General features: G+C 42.5%; 1 protein-coding gene across 4 annotated transcripts in view; it reads left to right on the forward strand.

Annotated features, from left to right (window-relative positions):
- The window catches only part of LOC106579398 (double C2-like domain-containing protein alpha), an 87,038-nt gene that overhangs the window by 37,899 nt on the left and 24,189 nt on the right, over positions 1-24,950 (forward strand). For 3 of the 4 annotated variants that reach the window (XM_014159246.2, XM_014159249.2, XM_014159248.2), the window contains exons 6-7: positions 9,978-10,104; positions 19,516-19,575. In XM_014159246.2, the coding sequence (XP_014014721.2) occupies positions 9,978-10,104; positions 19,516-19,575 (187 nt within the window). The remainder of the gene's footprint in view (positions 1-9,977; positions 10,105-19,515; positions 19,576-24,950) is intronic. The other variant, XM_014159247.2, reaches the window with a different exon arrangement.

Here is a 24,950-nt window from a genome sequence, read left to right on the forward strand (position 1 = left end):
TTCCCCTCCTCTCTTTCTCTCCCCTCCCTCCCTCTCCCTCACCTCATCCTTCACTATCACTCACTCCCTCTCCCTCTCTCTCCCCTCCATCTCTCGCCCTCCCTCCCTTCCCTGCTCCTCCCTCCCTATCCCCCTCTCTCCCTCACTCCCTTCTGTCTTCCCTCTCTCTCTTCAGCTGCAGTGACAGATTGAGGTCGGAGTCATTACCAGGGGGTATTTAAGTTAATTGACCCCTCCCCCAGAAGTGACGAAAGCCTCAGATTGTTCATCTGGGCGACTTCAAAACTTTCTCTAAAGCCACACGTGGGCAACGCAGTTGTATAGAATAGACTATCGTTCTCCTGCGAGAAATTAGATTGTCAGCAGCATGAGACAATGTCCGCATCGAAAAATAGTGCCCTATGTAGGGAATAGGGTGCCATTTTGGCACAGTAATAAATCATATATATATATATATATATATATATATAAAAGGGATGTTTCTTTTTTTGCTTAGTATGTATGTATGTACGTATATATATATATATATATATATATATATACACTCAGCAAAAAAAGAAACATCCCTTTTTCAGGACCGTGTCTTTCAAAGATAATGCGTAGAAATCCAAATAACTTCACTGTGAAGTTACAACCCTTCATTGTAAAGGGTTTAAACACTGTTTCCCATGCTTGTTTAATGAACCATAAACAATTAATGAACATACACCTGTGGAACTGTCGTTAAGACACAAACAGCTTACAGACGGTAGGCAATTAAGGTCACAGTTATGAAAACTTAGGACACTTTCTACTGACTCTGAAAAACACCAAAAGAAAGATGCCCAGGGTCCCTGCTCATCTGCATGAACGTGCCTTAGGCATGCTGCAAGGAGGCATGAGGACTGCAGATGTGGCCAGGGCAATAAATTGTAATGTCCGTACTGTGAGACACCTAAGACAGTACTTCAGGGACACAGGACAGACAGCTGATCGTCCTCGCAGTGGCAGACCACGTGTAACAACACCTGCACAGGATCGGTACATCCGAACATCACACCTGCAGGACAGGTACAGGATAGCAACAACAACTGCCCGAGTTACACCAGGAATGCACAATCCCTCCATCAGTGCTCAGACTGTCCGCAATAGGCTGACAGAGGCTGGACTGAGGACTTGTAGGCCTGTTGTAAGGCAGGTCCTCACCAGACATCACCGGCAACAACATCGCCTATGGGCACAAACCCACCATCGCTGGACCAGACAGGACTGGCAAAAAGTGCTCTTCTCTGACGAGTCACGGTTTTGTCTCACCAGGGGTGATGGTCGGATTCGCGTTTATCATCGAAGGAATGAGCGCTACACCGAGGCCTGTACTCTGGAGCGGGATCAATTTGGAGGTGGAGGGTCCGTCATGGTCTGGGGCGGTGTGTCACAGCATCATCGGACTGAGCTTGTTGTCATTGCAGGCAATCTCAACGCTGTGCGTTACAGGGAAGACATCCTCCTCCCTCATGTTGTTCGCCTTCCTGCAAGCTTTATAATAGTCATTGTATACATCACAGAAGACTGAAATGTATTTTGAAAAACATAATTCCACTTTGACATTATGGAGTATTGTGTGTGAACCAGTGTCAAAAAAATCTCAAATGAATCAATTTTACACAGCGAAATGTGGAAAAAATCAAGGGGTGTGAATACTTTCTGAAGGCACTGTATAGAGATGAATGAGATCTATTGAGATTCATTGCTCTCGGTGGGGAGTGGAGGTGTGGTGATTATGTAATATTCATCAGTGACAATTGTTCAGGAACTTTCTTGCTTTATCTCATCTGTCCTCTCAAGAATCTTAATAATCTAGGGGCTTATCGAATTTAGTTTTACCGTCTCTACCTATCCATGACCTCCATATAAAATCTGTATCAGGGAATATATTGGAGTGTCTGACACCAAACTGATGTGTCAATTAATCTAAAATCCACCATTGATACACTAAATGACCAAAAGTATGTGGGCACCTGCTCCTTGAACATCTCATTCCAGGTGCATGGGCATTATGGAGTTTGCCCCCCTTTTTCTGTTATAACAGCCTCCACTCTTCTGGGAAGGCTTTCCACTCGATGTTGGAACATTGCTGCGGGCACTTGTTTTCATTCAGCCACAAGAACATTAGTGAGGTCGTCCACTGATGTTGGGAGATTAAGCCTGGCTCGCAGTCGCCGTTCCAATTCACCCCAAAGGTGTTCGATGGGGTTGAGGTCAGGGCTCTGTGCAGGCCAGTCAAGTTCTTCCACACCGATCTCGACAAACCATTTCTGTATGGACCTCGCTTTGTGCACGGGGGCATTGTAATGCTGAAACAGGAAAGGGCCTTCCCCAAACTGCTGCCACAAAGTTGGAAGCACAGAATCCTCTAGAAAGTCATTGTATGCTGTACCGTTGTATGCTGCAGCCCCAGACCATTATTCCTCCTTCACCAAACTTTACAGTTGGCACTATGCATTCGGGCTTGTAGCGTTCTCCTGGCATTTGACAAACGTTGGACTGCCAGATGGTGAAGCGTGATTCATCACTTCAGAGAATGCGTTTCCACTGAGTTCAATGGCGGCAAGCTTTACTCCACTCCAGGCGACGCTTGGCATTGCGCATGATGATCTTAGGCTTGTGTGCGGCTGCTCAGCCATGGAAACCCATTTTATTAAGTTCCCGACGAACAGTTATTGTGCTGATGTTGCTTCCAGAGGCAGTTAGGAACTCGGTAGTGAGTGTTACAACCCAGAACAGACAATGTATACGCGCTTCAGCACTAGGCAATCCCGTTCTGTGAGCTTGTGTGGCCTATCACTTTCGCTGCCGAGCCGTTGTTGCTCATAGACTTTTCCACTTCACAATAACAGCACTTACAATTGACTGGGGCAGCTCTAGCAGGGCAGAAATTTGATTAACTGACTTGTTGGAAAGGTGGCATCCTATGACAGTGCCCCGTTGAAAGTCACTGAGCTCTTCAATAAAGCCATTCTACTGACAACGTTTGTCTATGGAGATTGCATGGCTGTGTGCTCGATTTTATATACGTCAGCAATGGGTGTGGCTGAAATGGCTGAATCCACTAATTTGAAGGGGTGTTCACTAATTGAAGCGTCTTCATTTAAATAAATTATTTCACTGATTGAAGCTTCGGTTTGTGCCACTCTCCCAGTGCGAGGATTAAATTCAAACAGCCTTTTATCACCGCTACAGACATTGTGTTTGCCAAGGAGCTGAAAATGTCAGCCACCATCATGGTAATAGGAAATTGATCATGTATTCTGAGGGCAATAGAGTGCCGCTCCCTTCCTCCCCCCTCCATTTTTTTCTGCTTCTCTCTCTCTCTGTCTCACTGACTCCCTATCTGCCTCCCCGCTATCTCTCTCTCTTTCCCTGCCTCCTCTCTCTCTCTGTGTCTCTGTCTGTGTCTCTCTGTCTGTGTTTGTTTCGCTGGTTTTCTTCTAGAGGACGTGAAGTAAAGGTTGCTTGTGTTCTGAGGGCTAATAAGACAATACAGTGTAAATTATCTCTGGAGCCTTCAACAGCTATCGAGTGGTTTCCCCGGGCAACTGGCCTCTCACACCTGACCTCACATAAGCAAAGTCCTGCATGGCACCCTATTCCCTACATAGTGCACTACTTTTGAACAGAGCCATATGGGCCCTGGTCAAAAGTAGTGCATTATATAGTGTCATGACGTTGCCCTCTTTGGACACTGCGAGCACCATCCCCCGACCTCTATACTTCTGACACCAGGCTCTGTAAGAGCGATCTGAAATTCCTACGAGGAGACCCTCTCCTCATGGCCCCAGTATAGAGAGAACAAAGGAGTTCTTCCACCTCACAGAACTGGAGAACCGAACGATATTCAGGTTCTGGAAAAGGTATAAAAGATCGGTGAAGAATCCAGCTATGAACTGGTCCGTTTGGTACAATTTTGTGAAACTCATGAGAGACAATACGGCCACATTACCATAATCATGTTTATACAATAGCCTCAGCTATGAGACTTACATCTAAATGGTTGTATAAAATGAATGAATAAGGATGAAGCTATTTGTGAGATGATGGGATGATATGTAATGATGATATGTGAGAGAGTTGTATTTCTGTTTAAAGTTTCACTATGTCCTTGGCATGCCCCCAGGGACACAGACAGGTCCTGGCGTCATGAGACAGCCTTTTTCTATGTCCCGAATAAAACCCCACCTATGTTTTCTATCACCAGACCGAGCTTACCTCAATTACGAGATGGCTAAAGGTTGGAGACCAGCTTACCTCGATAACGAGAGGGCCAAGGTTTGAGAGGAGACCAAGCTTTCCTCTTGCTGAACTTTTAACCATACCACGTGGTTAACCTGTTAGGGCTAGGGGGCAGTATTGACACGGCTGGATAAAAAACGTACCCGATTTAATCTGGTTACTACTCCTGCCCAGTAACTAGAATATGCATATAATTATTGGCTTTGGATAGAAAACACTCCAAAGTTTCTAAAACTGTTTGAATGGTGTCTGTGAGTATAACAGAACTCAAATGTCAGGTCAAAACCTGAGAGATTCCTTTACAGGAAGTGGCCTGTCTGACCATTTATTGGCTTTCTTTGACATCTCTTTCCAAAACTTAGGATCTCTGCGGTAACGTGACACTTCCCACGGCTCCAATAGGCTCTCAGAGCCCGGGAAAAACCTGAATGTTGTCATTCCAGCCCCAGGCTGAAACACATTATTGCCTTTCTCAAGTGGCCGATCAGGGGACAGTGGGCTTAGGCGCGTGCACTGGCCGCCCCCGTCTTTCTGTTTTTTCCTCTGTTTACCGAAAAGCAGATTCCCGGTCGGAATATTATCGCTTTTTTACGAGATAAATTGCATAAACATTTATTTTAAACAGCGGTTGACATGCTTCGAAGTACGGTAATGGAATATTTAGAATTTTTTTGTCACGAATTGCGCCATGCTCGTAACCCTGATTTACCATTTTGGATAGTGTCTGGAACGCACGAACAAAACGCCGCTATTTGGATATAACGATGGATTGTTTGGGACCAAACCAACATTTGTTATTGAAGTAGAAGTCCTGGGAGTGCATTCTGACGAAGACAACAAAGGTAATAACATTTTTGTTATAGTAAATCTGATTTTGGTGAAGGCTAAACTTGCTGGGTGTCTAAATAGCTAGCCCGTGATGGCTGGGCTATGTACTTACAATATTGAAAAATGTGCTTTCACCAAAAAGCTATTTTAAAATTGGACATATCGAGTGCATAGAGGAGTTCTGTATCTATAATTCTTAAAATAATTGTTATGCTTTTTGTGAACGTTTATCGTGAGTAATTTAGTAAATTGTTAGTAAATTCCCCGGAAGTTTGCGGGGGGTATGCTAGTTCTGAACGTCACATGCTAATGTAAAAGCTGTTTTTTGATATAAATATGAACTTGATTGAACAAAACATGCATGTATTGTATAACATAATGTCCTAGGGTTGTCATCTGATGAAGATCATCAAAGGTTAGTGCTGCATTTAGCTGTCTTCTGGGTTTTTGTGACATTATATGCTAGCTTGAAAAATGGGTGTCTGATTATTTCTGGCTGGGTACTCTGCTGACATAATCTAATGTTTTGCTTTCGCTGTAAAGCCTTTTTGAAATCGGACAGTGTGGTTAGATTAACGAGAGTCTTGTCTTTAAATAGCTGTAAAATAGTCATATGTTTGAGAAATTGAAGTAATAGGATTTTTAAGGTATTTGAAAATCGCGCCACTGGATTACACTGGCTGTTGCGTAGGTGGGACGAATTCGTCCCGCCTAGCCCAGAGAGGTTAACCTGTTGGGTCTAGGGGGCAGCATTTGCACGTCTGGATAAAAAAAATGTACCCGATTTAATCTGGTTACTAATCCTACCCAGTAACTAGAATATGCATATACTTATTATATATGGATAGAAAACACTCTAAAGTTTCCAAAACTGTTTGAATGGTGTCTGTGAGTATAACAGAACTCATTTGGCAGGCAAAACCCTGAGACATTTTCTGACAGGAAGTGGATACCTGATGTGTTGTATTGACTTTAAAGCTATCCCATTGAAAGACACAGGGGTTTAGGAATATTTTGGCACTTCCTATTGCTTCCACTAGATGTCACCAGCCTTTACAAAGTGTTTTGAGTCTTCTGGAGGGAGATCTGACCGAACAAGAGCCATGGAACGGTGATGTCCCATTAGACACCTGGCGCGCTACTTCATGTTGGGTACCCTCGTTCCAATACGTTATAAAAGGCTATGCATTCGTCCACCTTGAATATTATTCATGTTCTGGTTAAAAAGGCCCTAATGATTTATGCTATACAACGTTTGACATGTTTGAACGAACGGAAATATATTTTTTCCCCTCGTTCATGACGAGAAGTCCGGCTGGCTTACATCATGTGCTAACGAGACGGAGATTTTTGGACATAAATGATGAGCTTTTTTGAACAAAACTACATTCGTTATGGACCTGTGATACCTGGAAGTGACATCTGATGAAGAGAATCAAAGGTAATGGATTATTTACATAGTATTTTCGATTTTAGATCTCCCCAACATGACGTCTAGTCTGTATCGCAACGCCGTATTTTTCTGGGCACAGTGCTCAGATTATTGCAAAGTGTGATTTCCCAGTAAGGTTATTTTTAAATCTGGCAAGTTGATTGCGTTCAAAAGATGTAAATCTATAATTCTTTAAATGACAATATAATATTTTAACAATGTTTTCTAATTTTAATTATTTAATTTCTGACGCTGACTTGACTGCCGGTTATTGGAGGGAAACGATTTCCTCAACATCAATGCCATAGTAAAACGCTGTTTTTGTATATAAATATGAACTTGATAGAACTAAAAATGCATGCATTGTCTAACATAATGTCCTAGGAGTGTCATCTGATGGAGATTGTAAAAGGTTAGTGTATCATTTTAGCTGGTTTTATGGTTTTGGTGACCCTGTCTTTGACTTGACAAAACATTACACACAACTCTTGTAAATGTACTGTCCTAACATACTCTAAATTTATGCTTTCGCCGTAAAACCTTTTTGAAATCGTAAAACGTGGTTAGATTAAGGAGATGTTTATCTTTCAAATGGTGTAACATAGTTGTATTTTTGAAAAATTTGAATTTTGACATTTATTTGGATTCAAATTTGCCGCTCTTGAAATGCACCTGCTGTTGATGGAGTGCACCACAGGTGGCACGCTAGCGTCCCACCTAGCCCCAAGAGGTTAAACTCTTAGACTATCGATACCGACAGAATAAGAACAAGTTTTTGATATTAATTACTAGTCTGCAGCTAGGAATTCGGTATCATTGAACGCGAAGACCGACAACCGCCGAAACATCTGTCCTATAACGACGTTAATGAATGTCACTCTGAACTACCCATTCTAACCACGACAGAGAGTGAGAGGGCGAACAAACTCTCCAACAGAAACAAACTTTTCAACAGAGATCCCGACGACACACTGAGCGTAAATATATATATTTATTGCAGTTATTCCCGAATGAGTGAGCGTTCATGTGTAAAGGATTAGCATTTCAATTGTTAGAATTATCAACTCTGTAGTGCCTTCTCAGCTGACCCCCACTCCGCTTTTGTCTAAGAGGCCGCCATGCCGGTTTAGCCCACTAGGGCACATTCCTCTATCATTTCTTTGTAACGATATCTACTGTTTGTTATGCATTTCTGTGAATTACTTAGTTAGTAAATAAATTATTTTAAGACAATTGATGTATGGATGACTCATAGTGAAGACTGGGTTTGTGCAGATAACCAACAATTTACGACGTTTGGAATGAGACTGACGAGATAAATAATAATTAATTAATTCGAAGACTAATTGATCAGATATTAAAATATCTGAAAGTTATATTGGGAAAATTATAACTTTGTAATCTGAATATTTTCCTTGGTGCCCCAACTTCCTAGTTAATTACAGTTACATGATTAATCAGGTTAATCTCGTAATAATAATTACAGAGAGTTATTTGATAAATATGTCTTCAGTTTTAATGATGCCAAAGACACGACAATAGGGAATATGGTGCCATTTGGGACACAGCCATATTTGTACAGTACATCCTTCCCAGTTCCAGGCGGCTGAAGACAGCCAGGCAATTTGGCCGTCTTGGTCCCTTGATCAAGGATTTAGTTAAAGAGGAAAATCAGACGATCGGGTCGGTGGACTAACAGGCAGCACATTCTATCACACACTCTCTCTTTCTCTCTCTCTCTCTCACACACACACACACACACACACACACACACACACACACACACACACACACACACACACACACACACACACACACACACACACACACACACACACACACACACACACACACACACATGCCTGTGCATACAAAATAGAAGGTAACACTTTATTTGGAGAGGCAGAAACATTTCAACTATCTACTAACCCTGACTCTAACCCTAACCTTAACCCTTACTCTTACCCTTATTCTAATCCTAACCATAACCTTAGTAAGCAGCTGCTTATCAACAGTAGTTTGTTGATAGTATGACCATCTCTACAGATGGACTATCCAGATTATCCAAATAATGTCTCTCTCTAGTTTTCCTTTCTCACCCACATCTTTCCCTCGCTTTCATCACCTTCCACCCTCTCCCTTGATTTCACATGCACACCCTCTCTCTTTCTCTCTCACCCTCTTCTTTCTCCATGTGTGTTTCTGTCTAATTTAGGTGACATAGTGGCAGGATATAAAAACAACTGCAGAGCCCATAAATATGGATTAGATTAGCCTAGCATGCTGCACTTTCACTCTCTGAAATCCCAGTGGTGCCACATGCTAATTGTGTCTGCTATGTGTGCATGTATTATACATTATATTTGCCTGTATCTTTTTCAGACACAGCATACATTTATCATTTTCACTATGGCAAAAACATACTCTAAGCCAAAGCAGAAAATGTATGTTGCGTAACAGCATTTTGCATTATTTTTTAACCTTTATTTAACTAGGCAAGTCAGTTTAGAACAAATTCTTATTTACAATGACGGCCTAACCCGGACGACGCTGGGCCAATTGTGCGCCGCCCTATAGGACTCCCAATCACGGCCGGTTGTGATACAGCCTGGAATCGATCCAGGGTCTGTAGTGTCGCCTCTAGCACTGAGATGCAGTTCCTTAGACCACTGTGCCACTCGGGAGCAGAATTATGATACAGTTGTAATGCATTTTAAGTCTTGTCATGAGCATATGAGATTCATAATGTCTTGATGACTAATGACAAAATACCAGCCATTTGAGTCAGTTGAAATGTAGATACATAGAGACATAACGTTGTAAACCATTATAATAAGACATTATAAAGACTTGTGCATGTTTATAACGAGTTAAAAAGCATTATACTTGCAGGTGTAACAGATGTGGATGTGTTAATCTCACTCAGCCTGAAAATTTGCGACTGGTTAGAATGTATCAGGACAGCGATCACGTGTCTGCAAGGCAAATGTCCCGGGTTCTAGTCTTGGTGTGAGCTAGAGCGGAAGGAATTGGTACAGCTAAGCAATGCACAATGACGTCCGCTACACAGGCTGTTTCTTTCTAATTTAGTGCATGTCAGTCCTGTCAATGGTTAGTCATCATAATTGAGTTAAGTTAGTCATGACCGACTTTGTTGAATGTTCATGTCTACTTGTATGCTCTCTCTCTGTCTCTGTGCCCTATTCCTACCCCCTATTAAATCCGCATCGTGGAAGTTCAGCTTTCTGGGTAATTGTAATTTAAAGGCAATGTTACTGCTTTAGTGGAGACTGCATTCACGGTAAACGCTGCATGTCTGCTCAACTGGAAATTACAGATTGAATAGAGCCCTTAGTCATGACTGAGTTAGACACAAGTGACCAACTCTGCTTGACTTGTGTGTGTTCTCTCTCTCCCTCCTTCTGTCTCTCCTCCATCCATCTGTCAGGGTGTCTGTGTGTGACGAGGACAAGCTGACGCATAACGAGTTCATCGGAGAGTCACGGGTGGCCCTGCGCCGCGTGAAGCCCGACCAAACCAAGCGCTTCAACATTTGTTTGGAACACCCACCGCCTGTGAGAAAGAGGGAGAGAGGGATGAAGGGAGTGAGGGACGGAGGGGGGATGGAGTTCACTTTATTGGACTTTTCAGGAATTTCTCTCACATCACAAGTTCTTCTTGAGTCATCACTTCCCCACCCCGTGCCAAACAAAACCAGACAGAAACCGAAGTCAAAATGTCAGATCCAAACCACCAGCGATGAGAAGATAAAGGCAGATTACAATAAAAATGGATGAGGGAGTGAACGTTATTTATAATAAGGGTTACAAGAGGAAAATCAGACCACTCTGAAATTAAATTGGATGGCCCCCTCTTCAGCAAAATATATTTTACCTAAACCCTCCCTGAACATTTGGAAATAAATACTTTGCTAAACACAAAATAAAACAAATTGGATAGCCGAGAACATGTCTACCGTTTTCCCTCACTTCTTCAACAGACCAGAGTGTTAGATATGCATCCTGTAAGCATTACATGGCAATGTAAGAATTTTGATAGCGCCCAGGGCTGTGGGCCAGAAGGTTGTGGGTTCGCAGACCACTGTAGACAAGAGTTGGGGTGGCCCCCGCGTGGCACAGTGGTCTAAGGCACTGCATCATAGTGCTAGCTGTGCCACTAGAGATTCTGGGTTTGAGTCCAGGCTCTGTTACAGCCGGCTGCAACCGGTAGACCCATGGGGCGGCACAAAATTGTCCCAGCATCATCTGGGTTAGGGAGGGTTTGCCCGGCAGGCATGTTCTTGTCCCATCACGCACTAGCGACTCTTATGGCGGGCCGGGCGCAGTGCACCCTGACACGGTCACCAGGTGTACAGTGTTTCCTCTGACACATTGGTGCGGCTGGCTTCCGGGTTAAGTGGGCATTGTGTAAGAAGCAGTGCGGCTTGGTTGGGTTGTTTTTCGGAGGATGTGTGGCTCTTCGCTTCTCCTGAGTCCGTACAGGAGTTGCAGCGATGAGACAAGACTGTAACTATCAATTAGATACCACGAAATTGGGGAGAAAAAGTGGTAAAAAAAAGAGTAGGGGTGGAAAGATCTCCTTTATAGTAATAGTATTGCATGAATCTATCATCGTATTTGCTGGTCTGAGAAGCCATTTTTTTATAAACCTTTCATGCAATTCTAAATCATTTTACAAATTGTCACAAACCGGCTCGAAGTTCGTAACAAAAAGGGAGACAACGTGGAGATAATGAATAACAAAATATATTTATTAACTGAAGTAAACTAAATACAATTAACAATGGTGTGTGTAGTCAGTAATCAGTAGTGTAAGTGAGTGGTTGCGTGCATAAATGTGATAATGAGAGATGTTGAAAGGTGCCAACATAAACGGTCACAAAAATGCCACAACCAAAATCTATCAGTGTCTGCATAGAGAGAGTCTCCCCAATGAATGGGGAAGAGGTGTATTTATCCCGGGACACACCTGAGCCCAGGTGTGTCCCATTTTGCTGACGACCCTCCTGGCTCCACCCACCAACATCCTATTAAGGAAAACAAGAGCAAAGAGAAAGAATTCGGCAGACAGAGTGGGAGGGTCGTCACAATATAAGCAGAATATTTTTTAATACCACAAATTATCAGGTGTGACGGTAAGACAGTGATGCAGACAATGTAAAATTAACAATGGCTTAATAATCCAACAGGGGCAGACAATAGACAGGTCAAGGCAGGCAGGGGTCAGTAAACCAGAGGTGGGGCAACGGTTCCCGGGCAGCAGGCAGAGGTCAATAATCGAGGTGGGGCAAATGTACAGAGCGGAAGGCAGGCTCATGGTCAGGGGCAGGCAGAGTGGTCAGGCAGGCGGGCTCAGAGTCAAGACAGGCAAGGGTCAAAGCCAGGAGGGTGAGAAAAAGAGAGAGACTGGGAAAAGCAGGAGCTGAGACAAAAACGCTGATTGACTTGACAAACAAGACGAACTGGCAACAGACAAACACAGGTATAAATACACATGGGATAATGGGCAACACCTTGAGGGGGTGGAGACAATTACAAAGACAGGTGAAACAGATCAGGGTGTGACACAAATTATGGAAATTGAGAATAGACAGAGGTCGATGTGTTCATATTAATCCAATGCCACACAGTGTGTCTTGTTTGCAACTAAATTGTCCCTGTTTGCAAATAATTCAATCTGAAACTATAAGGGCACAAGGCGAGACCCAGATGCAGACACAGGAGGCAGATGGTTAGAGTCTTAGTTGCTTATTTATATCCAAAAGGAGTAGGCATGCAAAAGGGCAAAACCAGATTCTGAGTCCGAGGTACAGAGCGGCAGACAGGCTTGATGTTAGGGCAGGCAGAAGGGTCAGGCAGGCGGGTCCAGAAAAAAACAGGCAAGGGAAAATAAGAGACACCTAGAGGAGGTGGAGACAATCACAAGAACAGGTGAAACAGATCAGGGCGTGACAGTACATCCCCCCCCTTCTAGGGACGCCACCTGTCGTCCTACCTGGGCGCATACTTGGCTGACCGGGGTGTCGGCAGTGAAACAGCGGCGATGAGGGCCAGGTCCAGGATGCCTTTAGCAGGAACCCAGCACCTCTCCTCCGGACCATAACCCTCCCAGTCAACCAGCTCCTGGAAACCCCTGCCCCGTGGTCGAACCCTCAGGAGGCGTCTCACCGTATAAGCCAGCTGGCCATCGATGACCCGGGGGGGAGCAATGGGCCTAGAAACGGAAGACAGAGGACTGTGAGACAAGAGCTTAATCTTGTACACTTAATCTTGAAAAGTAGGGTGAACATGGAGGGTACAGGGCAACAGCAGATGGACAGCAGTGGGACTAATGACTCTAGAAATGGCGAAAGGATCAATGAAACGGGGGGAAAGCTTACGGGATTCTACCCGGAGTGGTAGGTCCCGAGTGGACAACCATACCCCCTGCCCGACCCGAGAGCGAGGAGCCAGAGTCCGATGATGGTCTGCTTGTTGACAATACCTGGAGGTTGTCTTGAGAAGAGCCGCCCGAGCTCTTTTCCAGGTACGCCGACAGCGATGGACGAACATCTGGGCTGAAGGTATGTTGACCTCCGCTTCTTACTCTGGGAAGAGCGGGGGCTGATATTCCATGGAGCATTTGAAGTGGGATAGTCCAGTAGCCGAGCAGGAGAGTGTGTTCCTGGCATATTCCACCCAGACCAGTTGCCGACTCCAGGTGGTGGGGTTACTGGCAACAAGACACCGGAGTGCCGTCTCCATATCTTGATTTGCTCGCTCCGACTGGCCGTTGGACTGGGGATGAAACCCGGAGGACAGGCTGGCCGACGACCTGATAAGGGTGCAGAATGCCTTCCAGAATCAAGACGAAAACTGAGGACCCTGATCTGAGACAATGTCGACCGGGAGTCCATGGATTCGGAAGACTTGCTAAACCATGAGCTGGGCCGGCTCCTTGGCGGAAGGTAATATAGGAAGAGGGATGAAATGGGCGGCCTTGGAGAACCTGTCAACCACTGTCAGGATGGTGGTGTTGCCATCTGACTGAGGAAGCCCAGTAACAAAATCCAGGGAAATATGGGACCTGGGACGATGAGGAACAGGAAGTGGCTGAAGGAGACCAGACGGAGCTTGCCGCGGAGTCTTGCTTTGAGCACACATGCATGCGGCGATGAAGGCCGAGGCATCAGGAGCCATGGTGGGCCACCAGAAGCGTTGTCTGAGGAAAGCCAGGGTACGACGTGCACCAGGATGACAGGTAAGCCTGGAGGAGTGAGCCTATTCCAGGACTTGTTGACTGGACTGAATCAGGAATGAACATCCAGTTAGCCGGGCCTTCCCCAGGGTCCGGCTGGGAACATTGTGCTTCTCCGCTTTAACAAACAACTGGTTCTCCAGAAGGCGCTGAAGAACTTCTCGAACATGTTCCTGGGCAGAACGGGAGAAAACCAGGATGTCATTGAGGTATACAAAACAAACCGATTCAACATGTCCCGGAGCACATCGTTAAAAACTCTTCGGACTAGGGGGCGGTATTTTCACATCCGGATGAAAAGCGTGCCCAAAGTAAACTGCCTGCTACTCAGGCCCAGAACTAGGATATGCATATAATTGGTAGATTTGGATAGAAAATTCTAAATTATGTCTGTGAGTATAACAGAACTTATTTGGCAGGCGAAACCCAAGGACATTTTTCTTTGAGGTGACTGTTTTCAATTGATTTTCTATGTGAATCTAGATTTCTGAGGCATCTGGTTGCAGTTCATATGGCTTCTACTAGATGTCAGTCTTTAGAAATTGGTTGATGTTTTTCCTTTGAGAAATGAAGTAGCCATTTCCTTTCTGGGTGTATAGCCAAGTGGACTGTTTTGTTTGGGGCGCGTGACCTGAAGCTTGCTCCACTTTTATTTCATCCGCTATTGAACACAGTTTATCCCGTCTTAAATTTTTTTGATTATTTACGTTTTAACTTTGAGGCTAGTGGGACGCTAGCGTCCCACCCACCGTGCAGCCAGTGAAAAATCAGAGCGCCAAATTCGAAAACAACAAAATGTCATAATTCAAATTTCTCAAACATACAACTAATTTATAGATAAACATCTCCTTAATCCAACCACGTTGTCCGATTTCAAAAAGGCGTCACGGCGAAAGCATAAAGTTAGATTATGTTAGGACAGTACATAGACAAAACATTATACACAGCCATTTTCAATGCAAGGACAAGCATCACCAAAAGCAGAGAACCAGCTAAAATTATGCACTAACCTTTGACAATCTTCATCAGATGACACTCCTAGGACATTATGTTAGACAATACATGCATTTTTTGTTCTATCAAGTTCATATTTATATCCAAAAAACCCATTTTACATTAGCGCGTGACGTTCAGAAAATGTATTTCCCCAAAACTGCCAGTGAATCAGCACAAGTCTACAAAAATACTCGTCATAAACGTTGATAAAATATTAAACTGTTATTCAAAGAATTATAGATTAACATCTCCTGAATGCAACCGCATTGACAGATTTCAAAATAACTTTACTGGGAAAGCACACTTTGCAATAATCTGAGTACTGCGCTCAGAAAAATACATCAGGCAATTCAAAGCGGGTATCTAGCTTCTTCCCAGTTGCATAGGTTCTGGTTTTCCGACTCACCCATCGTCGATGATTCTCAAGGGAGCTCGGGTGGCTTCGGGTCCTCTCGTATAAACCATCCTCGGGGACTTCCGGGTTCCCTCGGAGGTGAGCGAGCCACTGCGGATGAACGAGTTTGCCCGAGACCAGACCTCCTCTCACTTAAGTGTCCATTAATTCTAATGGTGAGGGCGATGAGAGAGTCGAGGTCCACCGGTAGTTCCCGAGCAGCTAGCTCATCTTTTACCACTTCATATAATCTGTGAAGAAAAGTATCGAAAAGAGACTCCGGATTTTAGGCACTCTCAGCAGCCAATGTACAAAAAATCAACCGCGTAGTCTGCCACACTACGGGAGTTGACGTAATTCCAGAAGTTTACTGGCTGCCCATCTCCCAGATACCGGAGAATCGAATACCTTCCTCACTTCTGCCATGAAATACTCCAGATGAAAAGAAATGGCGGATTGTTGCTCACAAACTGCCATAGCCCAGGAGAGCATCCTTCCTGACATTAGCGTAATAACATACGCTATCTTAGATTGGTCTGAAGGAAACGAAGATGGCTGTAGCTCAAAAATAAGACTGAGAAAGAAAACCCCGGCAGGTACCAGGATCCCCAGAATATCGCTCCGGAGTTAGTCTTAGTTGTTTATTTATATCCAAAAGGAGTAGGCAAGAGAATGGTCGTCGACAGGCAAAAGGTCAAAACCAGATTCTGAGTCCAAGAGGTACAGAGTGGCAGACAGACTCGATGTCAGGGCAGGCAGAGGGGTCAGGCAGGTGGGTACAGTGTCCAGAAAAAACAGGCAAGGGTCAAAACCAGGAAGACTAGAAAAAGAGAATAGAAAACAGGAGCATTGGAAAAACACGCTGGTTGACTTGAAAACATACAAGACGAACTGTCACAGAGAGACAGGAAACACAGTGATAAATACACTGGTGAAAATAAGCGACACCTGGAGGAGGTGGAGACAATCACAAGAACAGGTGAAACAGATCAGGGCGTGACAGAAACGTAATTTGGAATCTGAGCATGGTACTTTCAAAAGTTAGGCCTAACTTTCCACCCCATACAGAGTATGCCTACCGTTGCAGAAAAATGTAAGCTTTAACTGTTGGCTACTCTTCTTCAGTTGCGTAACCCAATGAGAGAAGGTCACAAGTGTTTTCCCTAAAATCTGTCTGGGTTTAAGCATCTTCTACTGTACAGAAAGTGAATAGCTTAATCAGTTGATAGTGACAGAATTAGATTACTTCCAAGCAAAGTAAATGTTTTTGTCTCCTCGGCTATAGGACATTGTAGCTCAGCCTCTGAATGTCAAATAAATTAAACAATGATATCCCCATATGCATCAGAGTCACGTCGTTCCCGTGTATTTTACAGCTTGTTTCTAGAATAAAGCACTGCGGACCAAAGCGTTGTTATAGATCCTTTTATATAATCAGATCTGTTTTATTTTCTTCAAAATCTTAAGCTAACAAGGGGTAGGCCTGTGCTTTTTGACATTTTCTTTAAAATAAGGTAGGCCTATGGCATACCCTCTCATAACCCCTCAATTCGAGTCTTGGTTTTAACTCAACAGCCGTTCACTGACACAGAGGTAGGCTATTTTAAGAGTGAATAGTGGGTGGAGGAACTGACCGACAAACCTATGTTTATAGCAGCCTATAGGTTAATTTAATCTGTCAAACAGTTAGGCTTACCTCTTATTTCTTAATAGGTAAAAATAGGCTCCAACACAAAGCCTTCTTGTTGTTAGTAGTCTAATTAAAATGAAGACGGTTGAAATGCCTAGTCGAATTTGCCTTCTTTCAGCACTATGAGCTGTCCATTTCCGATTGCTGCTGCTTCAAGATTCAGCACCACAATGTAAATTACTCGAATCTGTCTTATTGTGAGGTCAATAACTGATAACTGATAAATACATAATGGGCAAGAAACATATTGTTTTTAATAAAATCGATTATAATAGTAGCAAGCTATCAAAGATGACCTTCGGTCCTCGACTTCACACTCTCTTTTCAAACTGAACAGAACATAAACTATAGGCTAGTCTTCATGCACGTTTTTGGACTAGGCTTAATACCCACCAAAAATCAAAAGAAGCCTTTGACTCTCCTCCTGAACTGCCACCGTAGGTCTACACAGCACAGCCATTGGTTAGGCAGCACACAAAAACTGTTTTGATCAGGAGGAGCAGAGCAGCCCGGGGCTCAGGGTTGGAATATCCTTTACAGTGTGTAATGCTGCCTAGTTAGACCGCCCCAGCAGATATCTTAGAAAGATAACTTTGCTCTGTGCTTCTCCGAGCACGCACTTCGTAGCCTATAGGCTATGGATACTTATTGAGACCACATTAAATAGCCTATAGACACACTTGATATTGCGTATCCAGCGAAGCTGTGAAACCTATTGTTATTCTCTGAATTCTTATTATTTTCATTTACCTCAAGGACCCAAAGGTCTCTCAGGATAGATTTTCCTACATCTTGAACATTTTTGAAAACGTATTCTCATTCTTCTCTTAACTTAGTTTGAGAAAGCTAAAGGATTGGTTAAGATATGGCTGAGTTATTGATAAATCAGTAAATCAGATTTTACCTGTCCATTTAAATTCTTTGTAAATCCACTCCACAATGGCTTATCAACTTGAAATGTTTTAGGGTCAGAATTCTCTTTTTTGACTAACTGTAATGCTTAAAATAATCCTAACAAATCTTCTCATGGACTAAAAATCAGATTGACTCAAAATTTCACAATAGTCACTAAAGAGTTTGAGAAAATAATGTTCAATAACATTCAAAGATGGCCACACAATACCAGCAGATTCATATTAGCACATACGTCTTCTCATGAACCACAGGATCAAAAGACACCAATTTGGAATGTAGGCCCATGGTACATGTCTTAACTTGGTTTAAGAAAATCTTGGTCAAAAGATGGCTGAATTATTGACAAATCAAAAATCAGATTTTACATGTCCATTTAAACCAATGTTAATCCACTCTGAAGTGTCCTATCAACGTGAAACTTGTCATCGCTATCATGGATGTCTGAAAGTCAAAATGAATTTGGTATGGATGTCTAAAAAAAACAAGGAAACTATTAACAACTAATTGCAGTGCTACCTTAGATGGCTGCACCAGACTAGACTAGATGGCGGCACTATAAATGTCATTGGCACCAGTGGCACCATAGGATACTAGAGCAATAACTATTGATCAAGTGGACTTTGTCTAATGCAAATGATTGGTAAATTATGCTGACAAATAATGTGAAAAAACAGGCTTTTAGAAATGTATTAATTTATTTACAAAAAAAATGGAAATACCTTAGTTACATAAGTATTCAGACCCTTTGATATGAGACTCGAAATTGAGCTCAGGCGCATCCTGTTTCCATTGGTCATCCTTGAGATGTTTCAACAACTTGACTGTAGTCCACCTGTGGTAAATTCAATTGATTAGACATGATTTGGAAAGGCACAAACCTGTCTAAATAACTCCCCAAATACAGGTATCGCAAGCTTGTAGCGTCATACCCAAAAAGACTCGAGGCTATATTTGCTGCAAAACTTGCTTCAACAAAGTACTGAGTTAAGGGTCTGAATACTTATGCAGATGTGAAATTTGCAAACATTTCTAAAAACCAGTTTTTCTTTGTCATTATGGAGTATTGTGTGTAGATTGATGAGGGGTTAAAAAAAATGTTTTAATCCATTTTAGACTAAAGCTGTAACGTAACAAAATGTGTTAAAAGTGAAGGGGTCTGAATACTTTCCGAATGCACTGAATGTGGTCTGAACGTAGGGAAAAGTGAATATTTTATTTGGGAAAATATGAAACCGGAAGTCCTGCCACTTGCTCTATCAGGGTATTACAGTTGTGAGGGTGTATTTAAGTATTTTGGAATGCTAATGTGGAGTGAACCGACTGAGATTGAAATCATTTACACAAGCATATTTCTACAAAATTAAGTCCCAGAATTCAAAGATGACCGCAAGATACCAGTACATTAATGCTGAAAATATTTCAGAAACATTTGTAAAATTGACCCCAGAATTAAGTAATGACTTTAAGAATGATTACCAGCTGCATTCAAAGATAACAAACCTACAGCACTAGACTAAACTTCACTTGCGTCATCCTTGTGATATTGAGAGATAAACATGCTAATGCTTTCACTGATTGCACATAAAGGAAGATAGTTCCTACATGATAGTGCTTGCATTGTTATCCAACTGATCATTTGTCCTTCCCATCATCCTGTGAACTGTGTTCATTGCTGCTTGCAGCTATATTTATCTTTATTCGTCTTTCTCTCTCCATCCCTCTCTCTCTCTCCAGCTTCCCTCCCCTTCTGCAATGAGCGCGGCACTGAGAGGCATTTCCTGCTACCTGAGAGAGGTACACCAAACACCCCTTCGCCTCTGTCTGTCTGACCATTTTTCAAACAAACTGCGCTGTGCCAACATTGCACTGCGCTTGACTTTTAAAGGCAGTGTTGGCTTGAGCAACACCGGATTCAAAATAGAATCTTTCCATTTAAATTATTATGCAAAATTCTTGCCACCAATAGAATGTTATATAAATGGGGAATAAAACCATCCCAGCTCTGCAGATTTTGCTACGAAGAGACAGAATCATTAGATCATTTGTTTTGGTACTGACCATATGTCGCTTGTTTTTGGTTGCAGGAATGGTTGAAGAAGTGCAACATTTACCTGGAGCTAACTCTGCAGATAGCACTACTGGGTGACTTGAAAAGTCATAGTCAATCGATCAAAAATATAATAATACTTTTAACAAAAATGTTTGTCTTTTTTTACAATCTGTAGAAACTATGAGAATAGAAAGGTTCAGAACTTTCAAAACATAAAAAAACTGAAATATGACATTCAGATCCTTTACTCAGTACTTTGTTGAAGCAAACTTTGGCAGAAATTACAACCTTGCGTCTTCTTGGGTATGATGCTGCAAGCTTGGCACACTTGTAATTGGGGAGTTTCTCCCATTTTTCTCTGCAGATCCTCTCAAGCTCTGTTCATTTGGATGGGTGCGTCACTGCACAGCTATTTTCAGGTCTCTTCAGAGATGTACGATTGGGTTCAAGTCCGGGCTCTGGCTGGACAACTCAAGGACAGTCAGAGACTTGTCCCGAAGATACTCCTGTGTTGTCTTGGCTGTGTGCTTCAGGTTGTTGAAAGGTGAACTTTCGCCCCAGTCTGAGGTCCTGAGCACTCTAAGCAGGTTTTCATCAAGAATATCTCTGTACTTTGCTCCGTACATCTTTCCCTTGATCCCGACTAGTCTCCCAGTCCCTGCCACTGAAAAACATCCCCACAGCATGATGCTGACACCACTATGCTTCATTGTAGGGGTGGTGCCAGGTTTCCACCTGACGTGACGCTTGGAATTCAGGCCAAAGAGTTCAATCTTGGTTTCATCAAACTAGAAAATCTTGTTTCTCATGGTCTGAGAGTCCTTTAGGTGCCTTATGGCAAACCAAGCAGGATTTCATGTGCCTTTTACAGAGGAGTGGCTTCTGTCTGTGCCTTGACACAATCCTGTCTCAAAGCTCTTTCGACCTCATTGCTTGGTTTTTGCTCTGACATACACTGTCAACTGTGGGACCTTATATAGACAGGTGTGTGCCTTTCAAAATCATGTCCAGTCAATTGGACTTACCACAGGTGGACTCCAATCAAGTTGTAGAAACATCTCAAGGATGATCAATGGGAACAGGATGCACTGTATAAGCAGGAAGTAGAAGCCTAAGTGTTGTTGTCCATTAGTTTACTCTAATTAGTGGAGGGGTGTTAGGGTTAGGGGAAAATAAGGAAGGAAAATATATTTTAAAAATATATATATACAGTACCAGTTAATAGTTTGGAATCACCTACTCATTCAAGGGTTTTTGTTTATTTCACTATTTTCTACATTGTAGAATAATAGTGAAGACACCAAAACTGTGAAATACACATATGGAATCATGTAGTAACCAAAAAAGTGTTAACCTGTTAGGGCTAGGCGGCAGTATTTACACGGCCGGATAAAAAACGTACCCGATTTAATCTGGTTATTACTACTGCCCAGAAACTAGAATATGCATATAATTATTCTGTACAGGAAGTACCCTCTCTGACCATTCCTTGGGCTTCTTGGCTCTGTTTATTGAAAACGTAGGATCTTTGCTGTAACGTGACACTTCCTACGGCTCCCATAGGCTCTCAGAACCCGGGAAAAAGCTGAATGATGTAATTCCAGCCCCAGGCTGAAACACATTAGCGCCTTTGGTAAGTGCTCTATCAGAGGACCATCAGACTGAGGCGCGTGCACGGGGCGACACCATGTTTTTATTTTCTCTCTCTTTGTACTAAAACACGATTTCCCGGTCGGAATATTATCGCTTTTTTACGAGAAAAATGGCATAAAAATTGATTTTAACCTGTTAGGGCTAGGGGGCAGCATTGACACGGCTGGATAAAAAACATACCCGATTTAATCTGGTTACCACTCCTACTCAGTAACTAGAATATGCATATACTTATTACATATGGATAGAAAACACCCTAAATTTTCTAAAACTGTTTGAATGGTGTCTGTGAGTATAACAGAACTCAAATGGCAGGTCAAAACCTGAGAGATTCCTTTACAGGAAGTGGCCTGTCTGACCATTTCTGGAACTTCTTTGCCATCTCTATCATTTACTAAGGATCTCTGCTCTAACGTGACACTTCCCACGTCTTCCATAGGTTCTCATAGCCCGGGAAAAAACAGAACGTCGTCATTCCAGCCCCAGGCTGAAACACATTATCGCCTTTCTCAAGTGGCCCATCAAGAGACACTAGCTTATGCGCGTGACCCCGACCGCCCCCGCCTTTGGGATTTTTTCCTCTGTTTGCCGAAAAGGAGATTCCCTGTCGGAATATTATCGCTTTTCTACGAGAAAAATGACGTAAAAATTGATTTTAAACAGCGGTTGACATGCTTCGACGTACGGCAATGGAATACTTTGAATTTTATTGTCAGGAATTGCGCCTAGCGCGCGACACTTCTTTACTATTTCGGATAGTGTCTGGAACGCACGAACAAAACGCCGCTATTCGGATATAACGATGGATTATTTTGGACCAAACCAACATTTGTTATTGAAGTAGCTGTCCTGGGTGTGCATTCTGACGAAGACAACAAAAGGTAATGACATTTTTATAATAGTAAATATGATTATGGTGAGTGCTAAACTTGCCGGGTGTCTAAATAGCGAGCCGTGATGCCTGGGCTATGTACTTAGAATATTGCAAAATGTGCTTTCACCAAAAAGCTATTTTAAAATCGGACATATCGAGTGCATAGAGGAGGTCTGTATCTATAATTCTTAAAATAATTGTTATGCTTTTTGTGAACGTTTATCGTGAGTAATTTAGTAAAATGTTAGCGAATTCCCCGGAAGTTTGCGGGGGTATGCTAGTTCTGAACGTCACATGCTAATGTAAAAAGCTGGTTTTTGATATAAATATGAACTTGATTGAACAAAACATGCATGTATTGTATAACATAATGTCCTAGGGTTGTCATCTGATGAAGATCATCAAAGGTGAGTGCTGCATTTAGCTGTCTTCTGGGTTTTGGTGACATTATATGCTGGCTTGAAAAATGGGTGTCTGATTATTTCTGGCTTGGTACTCTGCTGACATAATCTAATGTTTTGCTTTCGTTGTAAAGCCTTTTTGAAATCGGACAGTGTGGTTAGATTAACGAGAGTCTTATCTTTAAATGGCTGTAAAATAGTCATATGTTTGAGAAATTGAAGTAATAGGATTTTTAAGATTTTGAAAATCGCGCCACAGGCTGCAAGTGGCTGTTACGTAGGTGGGACGAATTCGTCCCGCCGGTCCCATAGAGGTTAAACAGCGGTTGACATGCTTCGAAGTACGGTAATGGAATATTTAGAATTTTTTTGTCACGAAACGCGTCGTGCGCGTCACCCTTCTTTACCCTTTCAGATAGTGTCTTGAACGCACGAACAAAACGCCGCTATTTGGATATAACTATGGATTATTTGGAGCCAAACCAACATTTGGGAGTGCATTCTGACGAAGAACAGCAAAGGTAAAAACATTTTTCTTATAGTAAATCTGACTTTGGTGAGGGCTAAACTTGTTGGGTGTCTAAATAGCTAGCCCTGTGATGCCGGGCTATCTACTTAGAATATTGCAAAATGTGCTTTCACCGAAAAGCTATTTTAAAATCGGACATAGCGAGTGCATAGAGGAGTTCTGTATCTATAATTCTTAAAATAATTGTTATGTTTTTTGATATAAATTTTTTGATATAAATATGAACTTGATTGAACAAAACATGCATGTATTGTATAACATAATGTCCTAAGATTGTCATCTGATGAAGATCATCAAAGGTTAGTGCTGCATTTAGCTGTGATTTGGGTTTATGTGACATTATATGCTAGCTTGAAAAATGGGTGTCTGATTATTTCTGGCTGGGTAGTCTGCTGACATAATCTAATGTTTTGCTTTCGTTGTAAAGCCTTTTTGAAATCGGACAATGTGGTTAGATTAACGAGAGTCTTGTCTTTAAAATGGTGTAAAATAGTCATATGTTTGAGAAATTGAAGTAATAGCATTTCTAAGGTATTTGAATAACGCGCCACGGGATTCCACTGGCTGTTACGTAGGTGGGACGAAATCGTCCCACTGGCCCTAGAGAAGTTAAACAAATCAAAATATATTTTATATTTGAGATTCTTCAAAGTAGCCACCCTTTGCCTTAATGACAGATTTGCACACTCTTGGTATTCTCCCAACCAGCTTCATGAGGTAGTTACCTGGATTGCATTTCAATTAACAGGTGTCCCTTGTTAAAAGTTAATTTGTGGAATTTCACAGAAGACATCCCTATTTGGTAAAAAAATAAGTCTATATTATGGCAAGAACAGCTCAAATATGCAAAGAGAAATGACAGTCCATCATTACATTAAAACATGAAGGTCAATCAATCCTGAACATTTCAAGAACTTTGAAAGTTTCTTCAAGTACAGTGGCAAAAACCATGAAGTGCTATGATGAAACTGGCTCTCATGAGGACCGCCACAGGAAAGGAAGACCCAGAGTTACCTCTGCTGCAGAGGATAAGTTCATTAGAGTTAACTGCACCTCAGATTGCAGCCCACATAAATGCTTCACAGAGTTCAAGTAATAGACACATTTCAACATCAACTGTTCGGAGGTGGCTGCGTGAATCAGGCCTTCATGGTCGATTTGCTGCAAAGAAACCACTACTAAAGGACACCAATAATAAGAAGAGACTTTCTTGGGCCAAGAAACATGAGCAATGGACATTATATCGGTGGAAATCTGTCCTTTGGTCTTATGAGTGCAAATTTGAGATTTTTGGTTCCAACCACCGTTTCTTTGTGAGACGCAGAGTAGGTGAACGGATGATCTCCGCATGTGTGGTTCCCACCATGAAGCATGAAGGAGGAGGTGTGATGGTGTGGGGGTGGTTCAATGGTGACACTGTCAGTGATTTATTTAGAATTCAAGGCACACTTAACAAGCATGGCTACCACAGCATTCAGCAGCGATACGCTATCCCATCTGGTTACTGCTTAGTGGGAATATAATTTGTTTTTCAGCAGGACAATGACCGAACACCTCCAGGCTCTGGGGCTATTTGACCAAGAAGGAAAGTTATGGCGTGCTGCGTCAGATGACCTGGCCTCCACAATCACCCGACCTCAACCCAATTGAGATGGTTTTGGA

Source organism: Salmo salar, chromosome ssa19 (genome assembly GCF_905237065.1).
Source record: "Salmo salar chromosome ssa19, Ssal_v3.1, whole genome shotgun sequence".
Lineage (NCBI taxonomy): Eukaryota > Metazoa > Chordata > Actinopteri > Salmoniformes > Salmonidae > Salmo > Salmo salar.